General features: G+C 43.3%; 3 protein-coding genes and 4 non-coding genes across 8 annotated transcripts; 2 read left to right on the plus strand and 5 right to left on the minus strand.

The window, feature by feature from the left end:
- Positions 1 to 334: 334 nt before the first annotated feature.
- On the minus strand, positions 335 to 4,294 carry LOC113203004 (solute carrier family 35 member E1 homolog). Its single transcript, XM_026417476.2, has 6 exons — positions 3,544 to 4,294; positions 3,355 to 3,425; positions 3,134 to 3,271; positions 2,933 to 3,058; positions 2,578 to 2,820; positions 335 to 2,483 (listed from the first exon to the last, which is right to left on the minus strand). The coding sequence occupies exons 1-6, from the start codon at positions 3,869 to 3,871 to the stop codon at positions 2,154 to 2,156; spliced, it is 1,236 nt and encodes a 411-aa protein (XP_026273261.1). The 5' UTR covers positions 3,872 to 4,294; the 3' UTR covers positions 335 to 2,153.
- A 251-nt stretch (positions 4,295 to 4,545) lies between these two features.
- LOC113203005 (uncharacterized) lies at positions 4,546 to 6,558 on the plus strand. 2 transcript variants are annotated; one of them, XM_052265720.1, is made up of 5 exons: positions 4,546 to 4,743; positions 4,814 to 4,961; positions 5,043 to 5,269; positions 5,350 to 5,496; positions 5,643 to 6,558. In XM_052265720.1, exons 2-5 carry the CDS (start codon positions 4,913 to 4,915, stop codon positions 6,444 to 6,446), a joined length of 1,227 nt encoding a protein of 408 aa, XP_052121680.1. In that variant the 5' UTR covers positions 4,546 to 4,743; positions 4,814 to 4,912; the 3' UTR covers positions 6,447 to 6,558. The 2 variants fall into 2 exon arrangements, with proteins under 2 accessions (XP_052121680.1, XP_026273262.1); XM_026417477.2 differs by having other exon boundaries at positions 4,548 to 4,743; positions 4,858 to 4,961.
- On the minus strand, positions 6,503 to 8,054 carry LOC127749076 (cilia- and flagella-associated protein 100-like). The gene is made up of 3 exons (XM_052265718.1): positions 7,396 to 8,054; positions 7,062 to 7,316; positions 6,503 to 6,970 (listed from the first exon to the last, which is right to left on the minus strand). The coding sequence occupies exons 1-3, from the start codon at positions 7,978 to 7,980 to the stop codon at positions 6,602 to 6,604; spliced, it is 1,209 nt and encodes a 402-aa protein (XP_052121678.1). The 5' UTR covers positions 7,981 to 8,054; the 3' UTR covers positions 6,503 to 6,601.
- A 42-nt stretch (positions 8,055 to 8,096) lies between these two features.
- Positions 8,097 to 8,168, minus strand: Trnaa-ugc (transfer RNA alanine (anticodon UGC)). The gene has a single exon. It is a non-coding gene; the product is annotated as a tRNA-Ala (tRNA).
- Positions 8,169 to 8,395: 227 nt separating this feature from the next.
- Trnaa-ugc (transfer RNA alanine (anticodon UGC)) lies at positions 8,396 to 8,467 on the plus strand. The gene has a single exon. It is a non-coding gene; the product is annotated as a tRNA-Ala (tRNA).
- A 55-nt stretch (positions 8,468 to 8,522) lies between these two features.
- Trnag-gcc (transfer RNA glycine (anticodon GCC)) lies at positions 8,523 to 8,593 on the minus strand. Its single transcript has one exon. It is a non-coding gene; the product is annotated as a tRNA-Gly (tRNA).
- Positions 8,594 to 9,040: 447 nt separating this feature from the next.
- Positions 9,041 to 9,112, minus strand: Trnaa-ugc (transfer RNA alanine (anticodon UGC)). Its single transcript has one exon. It is a non-coding gene; the product is annotated as a tRNA-Ala (tRNA).
- Between the last annotated feature and the right edge of the window lie 122 nt (positions 9,113 to 9,234).

The following is a 9,234-nucleotide window of genomic DNA, read 5'->3' on the forward strand; positions in this document are numbered from 1 at the left end:
TGTTGTATTGATGAATGTTAGCTATCTCTTAGTAATTATCCCTTAATGTCTTTTCAGATACACAAGTTAAAGGAAGACTTGGTGCAATGCACTGATCAAAAGAAATAATTGCCCTAAATTTCCTAGAAATATCTGCAAATACAGTAACATGATACCTGATCACTGATTAAATTAAGTAGTTTGCCCACCATAAGTTTGCAGTTTTTAACATATATGGTATGGTCTACATAGTCTCCCTTTCATATCTTGATGCTCCATTGGCAAAATGGAGAATGTCAAAAAAATAATTTCGGAAGTAACAAGAATACATGCACAAGTAAGGTAATTAACTACCTTTTCAGTCTGATAATACAACATGAGTCTTTCTTTGCCAACAAGATGTTAGGAGACCAAATCAATGGATTGATGATTATGATGAAGGCACTTTACAATATAGAAAGTTCCAAAACAATGCATTAATGCCCTTTCTATACAAATATTAGCAACATAAACTTACACATATATCACATACACTCGGCTTGAGTGCAATCGATGAATGTGTAGGCTGACTTACATTCTTTGGTTCTCACACCATATAGAGCACAATAAATTTTAAGTTAATGCTTAAATTTCTTTGAAAAGAAAACACAAACGAGATTGCCAGAAAGTTGACATGTATAACGATTAGCATCCTGCTTAATTTGTCTAGAATAGCACAATTTTAATACTGTCCAACACTGGTTCTTTGGGAATATTGAGATTTAGCGAGATAAGACAATGTCTGTGGCAAATAATCTTCAATGTACTGAACTTTGTACTGTTTTTCATAGTTATAACATAAGACAACGTAAATTGAAGAGCTTAGGCAAATTTAAATAAATATGGCAGTAAAAAGAAACTGTCACCCTAACTAAAAAAAAGAAACACTTTTATAATTAATGGCAAACACTTCAGTAGCATTACCCTGATGATAGTAAATTCTAATGACATCAAAGCCAACACTTAGCATAAGATAAAACAAAACAATATTGATAATACAAAGACGGGTTATTCAAAATTTTTAAGTTTCTTGAGTAAGTGTGATGACAAATTTCTTTGAGCAAGCAGATTAAACATAATCTCCTCCAAACCTTGAATTTTCTGCAAACACTTACGCATTAAACATTACCCCCCAAAACAGATCTGACAACTGTCGAAGTATTTTCATCAGCCTCACTTCTAGTGTCATTCCAAATAATTGTGTACAAACACAGTTCACACCCCAAGTGCATATCATAACACGTTTTTTAAAGGATTTCTCATTGTTTTCATATACTCCGAGGCACACAAAGAATATAAAAAGAAAAAAACCAAACTTATAACAATAACAAAACATAGACCTGTAAATGTAATTTAGATGTGCTATCAATTTGCAACACAAATAAAATGATTGTAACAGCAACAAGGCATTTCAATATCTAACACACAACACAAATTAATTTCACTTTTAAAAAATCTCGTTTGAAGCGATACAGCTTCAGTCAACCACAACACAAAAATTATTTTCATACGTATTCATTAACAACAAATAGTAAAAGAGCACAGAAACTCAGCTAATATAATAGCAATGAAAGATAAAATAAAAATAAAGGAATCTCCAGCAAATATATACAACAAAATAAAAATGAGATTTGGCAACTAAACCATAAAATTTAAATGCTCTGATTGTACACCACAAATCTTAAATTATCTAGCATGTATCATTATACATCTTATGGTTTCGCAAAATCTGGTAGCCTTTACGCACCCAGATAAAATGAGTAGTTTGAGCTTAGAGATTAAACTTTTTGAGCCATTAAAGGTATCTAATTCTCATAAATTCATACAAAAATAAAACTTTTCTTATACTACCTACAGTACATACCTAACTAGGTGAATCCATGCAACCCTGATCCTTGTGCAAATTCAGCATGGACAGTGACTAGGTAGAATATTAAAAATGAGAATTCGTTCTAAAATCTTACTTTAGATGATTATTGAACAACTTCTACGGAAACAAATCAGCACATACCCAAATTGTTCTCTGCTTTCAACAGAGAATCAAAGACAGCTGCACAGTTGTTTGAGAAAAAAAGTGTGATGGCATATCTTTACTACACTAAACATTCTGGTTATGATATTTTAGAGAAAAAACATTATACAAATAGGATGTTAGGTTTGGAGAGTTTCTTTTCTCTACTTGTGTAACCATTACTGCTGATGTTGTTATTAATAGGAGGATGAATATGTACATTTATGCTCTGATCTGCCCACCCATTTGTTAAAATATTTCCTGATCCATTTTGCTTAGGACCAGCAGCTCGCATAGTACTCACATTACCATTTGTGCTACGCTCAAGATAGTTCAGATTGTGGTGAGGTGAGCTAGGGAGACTAACATATCCCTTATGAGATTGAGGTTGTAAGTGTTGAGTCATAGGCAAAACTGTTTGCTTTTTCTCCTCCTGGCGTGCATCATATTTGGCCTGAAAAACAATAAAACAGCGTGCATATAGACCTATAGATAAAAAGAAGCCTCAATACAATTTTTAAAAAAAATGAAAAACATAAAGAACAAACCTTGTTGTACAGAAGAACTCCAAACACAGCCATCATCATACCAAGGACATTAACAGTGGTTACTGGGTTCCCAAGAATGAATAGTGAAATTCCAATGACAAACAGACGTTTTGATGCACTTGCAACTGCATAGGTCAGAGGTGAAACAAGTGACATGACACTGAATGCTAACACATTCTGAAGCCAATTCAGACCACCATCAGCCCAAAGAAGAATAAGAGTTCTATAGCTTCCATTCTTTATCTGTAGAAAAATAAAATCAGGGCATCCATTACATTAAATTATGGCCAGGAAATAAATTCAGCCCTAATAATAGTGAAAAATGATTTTTAACCACACATGTGCTTGTGCTTACAAGATTGGGATGACTCAGAACAGCAGCCAGATCAAAGTACAACCACAGAGGTAAAAACATACATAGAGCCAGTCTTCCAAGAATGTGAAGTAGACGTAAGTGATGCATTCCTGTATCATGGAGGACCTGGAGATAGAAAAGGAAATGATAAAGTACAATTTCCAGATATAAATGTCACAATGAGTTGGTTATGTGGCAAACCTTTTTAGAAAAAATATTTTGAAGAGAGAGTCCAAGAGTAGCAGTTAATGTGCTTATCAAACCAGCCATATCAAAGGATAATTCTGTCAGAGTTGCAATTGCTACACCAACAATGATGGGGGCAAGCGACAAATAAACCTACAACAGTAAAATTGATATCAGCCATAGATTGATAGTGGAATTCATGTTGTTGAATTCATCAAGACCATATTCTTACATACCTTGCCTGTCTGTTTCTCACCCATAATAATCCTTGACAAAATTACTGTGAAGAGTGGCATAGTGGCTTTGACTGGAACACATCAAAATAAATCAATCAGAAAACATGAATTTTCAGATTTGAACTGTGTTGGAGAATGGTAGAGAGGCACAGAATACTATATATTGAACGAGAACTTGTTTCAACTCACCTGTATGAGCATATGAGACGGTTACCTTCCACAGACTGACATGATTTAGTACTGAAGCCAAAAATTTACCAAGCGCTAGCGGTACAATGAGTTTGAAATAATAACGCCAACTTATATCTACAAATCGTCGGACCCCACAGAGTCTAAAGAAAGGTCCAGAGTAGAGTGATATAGAGGTTAGCTGCACCATGGTTACTGTCATTGGGAAGGGAAAATCATTCAGCAGCATTTTCCCAATAACATTATTGCTGCTACTGACAATGTACAAAAGTAGACATAAACCGAGGACGGACAATGTTTCCCTCGTTTGTTTGCTATCGACAGTCATGTTGGCATATGTTATGTCAAAGTTCCGTCAAAGTTCTTCTGCCAGCGATGGCGTTTAGAAAGTTAGTAACCAGCTACAGAGTAAATTTCAAGGTGTCGCACATAAGCAAGCCATTGTGATCAAAGTCCAAAAAACCCGTATTAAATGTTAAATCTTTTTCGTAACTGAAGTTGACCTAAATCAATAAAACCGGAAAACATTGCTTCAAGGTGGTCAAGTCAGCTGGGCTTTATGCTCTTGCCACTACGACATTTTCAACAACAACTGCAACAGCGAAACAACAAAAACTGTGCATGTGTTGTCAACGTACATAGCAAAAGTTATTTGTGATGCCTGGAATCTCTCTTCGTTGTTTTCAGCACAGATACTAAAGTTGTTGAAGATGACAATTATTTTGAGTTTTTAGGATAGTCTCTAACGGAAGACATTTGAAACAATGATTTGTTTGATTTATTTTTTCTGTCTGTTGCTTTTCATACCTGGGTCATGGTAATTTCCGTACCAACAGAACGATTATGAATTTAGTACTAAGATAGGCATCATGTAGTCTATTCCGAAAAACAACATATTGTGAATTGGTTGATGAGACGCTCAATACATTATAAACCACTTTTAAGAAAATCAACTGCATTGCAGGGACCTACTGACTGACTCTCGAAGCCTCAAAGATTGGCAACACAACGCCTGAGTCGTGCTGGTCGTGTTGCTACAGCGCGCCAAAATAACCTTTCTTACCGGTCGAATTACTTACTTGATTTCAAGTTTCAAAGAAAGTCAAATATTGGTGATTACTGGCCCCGCTGTTCCAGACTGACATACATGCAGAGGTCTCGGCTGGTCTGCTATTTCTGTTTCTGTCTTCGCTAAGTGTGGTATGTATGTTTTCCTGAAGATAATTCTTTGTCATGATATCACATACTCAATCAGCTGTTTTGGTGATAGGTGAATGTTTCTTTTATGTGTGTTTGGTTTGTTTGTGCTTTCAGCACACCCAATCACATCACTAACAACACTTCATCATTGTAATTTAAAAATCAAGAAATGAGACGAAGGTCGACTATTGCCCCTGTTAGAGAGGATGAAGTGCTGAGTAAGACTGACAATAATTTTCTACCTGAATTTAATTTCAAGAGTGTTGATCATGTTTTTCATTCTTCTATGTTTACTATAGGTTCTGCCCCAGCCTTAAAACCTTCTCGACATTCATTTGTGCCCCGCCAGCTCACCTTTGACAAGAATAAAACAGCGGGTTTGAAACAGGTGAAAGGGACTGGCAGTTTTAGAGGCAGCACTTCTAAACGTCTGAGTCGCATTGGCATATCAAATGAATCCGTGAATGATGCATCAATACTTGCTCAAACTATTTCAGAGGACGACAGCACTGTTGTTCACCCAAAGGTAAAATTCCTTTCTTGGTAGAGTAATACAACGTACTGTAATTCAATATTCTCAAGTAGTTTTTTGTAACTTTTTTATAGGCTGTGTTTTCAAATTTGCCACCTACTGCAGCTTGTTCAAGAGCCAACCAAGTTCCAAGTGATTTTAGTAGTACCTCAAGTTTCAGTCCAAAATCAAAGGAATCTCACATAACTTTAGAAGAGAATTCTACTATCACAAATAAAACAGTGAGTTGCAATTTAATAAAAAAAAAATTACTTTTCAATTTATAGGAAGGGGATTGAGATAAGGTAGAGCTGCGAGTTGGTGGCGGTGTCCTTCCGGTCATTATGCTTTGTTCCTATTTGTAATTTACTTTTGTTTGCTTTGTTAGGCCCTGTGTCCTGGAACGTCACAAAGTGCTTCCTCAGGAGCAAAGGCAGTGAACAGATTAAGGTCAATGGACAAGACTAAGCCGAGTACCATTGAAGCAAAAACTCAGAATTCAGTTACAAAGTTCAATACAAGTGAATCAAAAATTCCCAAACCAAAAATATTTTCTGCATCCAAACCATTGACTCCTGAGAGTCAATTTAATTCCACAGCTGCTTTTGAAGAAGTTGAAATTGCTGCATTAACATCTACACCTCACCCTGAACGATCAATTAGGAGGCCGCTTTTAATGTCTTCTAGTAATGATGAAGTGCAGTTGTTCCTCTCTGAACAAAGAAGTGTAATGCAAGCTATCAAGCTGACATTTCAAAAGATGAATTCTGTTTTGGATTCCCAACTACAGGTTAATTTAGAAACTGTTGGATTGTTGAAAGAAATCAGGAAGGGCCAATGTAATTTCCAATTCAATTCAATGCTAAATCCCACATCAAAGTCTACTGAAAATGCTGACTTTGGCGTTTCATGTTCTGAGAAGATATCCCTATGCCCCAATAATTTGGAATTTGAGAAGTTGTCTTTCAAAAAGCTGTCACCCTGCAAGGAGGACGACAAAGAAAATGTTGCATTATCTTTCAAACCTGATTCCTTGTACCGTGACATGAAATCACAGCTTGGTTGCTTAAAGACTCCTACTGTTCTAAGGAGAGCTAAACCCATGAGTGTGGAGACTCCTAATACTTACCTCTCCAACACTTTGCACCATCAACTGGAGAGCTTGTTTGAGGATAATGTTATTCAAGAATAATATGTTATGTTTTTTTTGCAAGATGTCTGTTTCTTTCTGATTTTTTTAAAATTTTTATTGTACTACAATTATGGTTCTTAGTAATAAAATTGTGATATTTTTTACAAAGTAATTTAGACTTTACTTGTTTTCATTTCAAAACGCTTGAAATGTAATTATACTCTTTCGGACGGTGTGGTGACGTGCGTGACGGACCACACGACGTCCTTGGTGTACTCGCCGGTGTGCGAGTCGCTGGGCGACACCTGGCCCGCGCCGCGTCTGAGCCCGTACTCGCGGCCCAGCAGGCGGGCGATGTTCTTCGGCACGGGCGAGATGAGCTTGCTGAGGCGGTCCACCTCGTCGCACTCCATGAAGAAGGCCCTGCGGTCCAGCTCCTCCTCGCTGAGCTGCTCGGGGGGCGGCGGGGGCGGCGGTTTGGGCTCCGGGGGCCGCGACCGGAACACGAGCCGGCGGTGGCCGCGCGGCGGAGGCGGCTCCAGCGCGCGCTCCATGCGGTGCACCAGCTGCTGCATCTGCTGCAACTGTGGGGGCAGGGACAGGGGTCTCAACGGGCTGCTCGAGCTCTCCAAAAGCTGCTCTATTCTATCGACAGGAATAGCTCAGTGGACGCACCTTGCGCTGCGCGTCGTTGGCGCTCTTCATTTGCCGGCGCTCCTCCATGTAGACGTGCTTGCGCGCGCGCTTGACGTGCTCCTGGTCCAGGTAGTCGAGGGCGAGCAGCTCGGCGGCCACGATGCGCTCCACGGCGCACATCATCTGGTAGGACGTGAGGTGCGAGTCGTTGGGCGCTACGCACCTCTCGTACACGTCCTCCACCCACACCCGCAGCGTGAGCACGTTCTCGCCACCCGAGCCCGTGAGGATGTCCTGGTCGATAGGACTCGTTGGCATAATCCGTCACATATTGCACATAAAGAAATCTGGAGCGAGCGGTACGTTTGCTTACCTTGTACACCTTCATGAGGATGACGTCGGCGTGCTTCTGGAGCTGCACGACCCTGTTCTCCTCCCAGGCGATCTCCTTCTCCAGGTCGGCCACCTGCTCCTGCAGCACGCTGAGCCCCCGCTCGACGCGCTCCTTGGCCTGCGCCACGCCGGCCTGCAGGGCCTCCAGCGGCAGCCGCAGCTGCTCGATGTGCACGAGCGAGGCCAGGCTCTGCGCGGCCAGCGAGCGGAACACCTTGACCAGCTGCTCGGGCTCCGTGAAGTACAGCGTGGGCTGGTGGCTCGTCTTGGTCTCCTCCAGGAACGTGTCGATGATGTCCTGCAGGGTGGTGGCCCGGTCCATCTGGTCGCGGCTCGGCAGGGACACCTGGGTGGCCTGGGTGCCCTGCGTCGCCTGCGTCAGCCCCGAGTGGCGCCTGTCCCCGGCCCCGGCGTGCGATGACGACGGCGCGCCCGAGCTGTCCCCGCTCACGTTGGTCTCGGAGGAGCCCTCCGCGGGGACGGAGCCGTTGAGGTGGTCGTGCTCCCGGCGCCACGACATGGGGCTCACGAGGTAGAGGAACTTCTGCAGGGCCCGGGCCTCCATCCACTTCTCCTCCAACTGGTACACCTGCGATGGGGGGAATGGAAATGCGTGCGTGGCGTTTTCGCAATAGTTCATACGCAACGCATAGACCCACAGCAAAAATTATGTCAAAAATTTGGAGGTGCCGGGGATTGAACCCGGGGCCTTTCACATGCAAAGCGAACGCTCTACCACTGAGCTACACCCCCGTCGTGACAGACGCCGTGGGGCCCTTAGTAATGCTTTCCCTTTATGTCGTCCCTTCGCAAGTGCCACCCGAAGCGGCTCCCCAGTTGCTCCGGGCTTCCCGATGATCCTCTCATCCTCCCGACGAGGAGGGTCCGCGGCCAGACCATTGACCTCGGCAGATTAGGTAATTGCCGGCTTACTGGCTCACTTTCAGCACAGTGTTTATTGGTCGGCATTTCTTACAAGAGGGGGTGTAGCTCAGTGGTAGAGCGTTCGCTTTGCATGTGAAAGGCCCCGGGTTCAATCCCCGGCACCTCCACACTTTTTGCTTTACATTTATTTTAAATGTCTTAACGCGAAATGCAAAAGTGTATTGCATCGGCCGGGAATCGAACCCGGGCCGCCCGCGTGGCAGGCGAGCATTCTACCACTGAACCACCGATGCTTCTGTAGAGGGGTGAACCAGACGCTCCAACAAGTTATACTCGTGTCGAGTATACGACGCGACCTTTGAGCATGCTTTGAGTAGCGACTCGGCCCGACGCGGCCCGGCGCGGCGGCCGCGGCCGCGGCTGCGTCTCGCGGCTAGGCCGGCGCGCGGCCTATCGTCTGAGGTCCGTACCCCTCCACACCCCCTTCCCCCTCCCCCCCTCAGAGTCCCTCGCCCTCGACGCCGGCGAGAAGAGTTCTGTCCTTATCGCTCATTGAACCCCAACATCCGCAAGCGCGTGCGTTCCACGGGTCAGACTTGGAATAAGTAAAAGTCACAAGTGTCGGTGGCAAAACGACAACAGCCCCCACAGTCAAACGGCACAAATTTCAGAGCTTAAGTTTTCCGAAAACATTCCACCCGATGGATAAATTGCCCACAGTGGTAAACAAGCAAAAAGTGTGGAGATGCCGGGGATCGAACCCGGGGCCTTTCACATGCAAAGCGAACGCTCTACCACTGAGCTACATCCCCTCCACGTCGACCGGGTCGACGCCCAGCTGTGACGAGCCGGCCACCGCTTCACCTTGAAGGAGGGAAGCTCTTCCCCTCCCCTCCCCCTCCACTTCCCGCCCCGCCCCACCGGCCCTCGTGCT

Source organism: Frankliniella occidentalis, unplaced genomic scaffold (genome assembly GCF_000697945.3).
Source record: "Frankliniella occidentalis isolate FOCC.00 unplaced genomic scaffold, Focc_3.1 Scaffold29, whole genome shotgun sequence".
NCBI classification, from domain to species: Eukaryota; Metazoa; Arthropoda; class Insecta; order Thysanoptera; family Thripidae; genus Frankliniella; species Frankliniella occidentalis.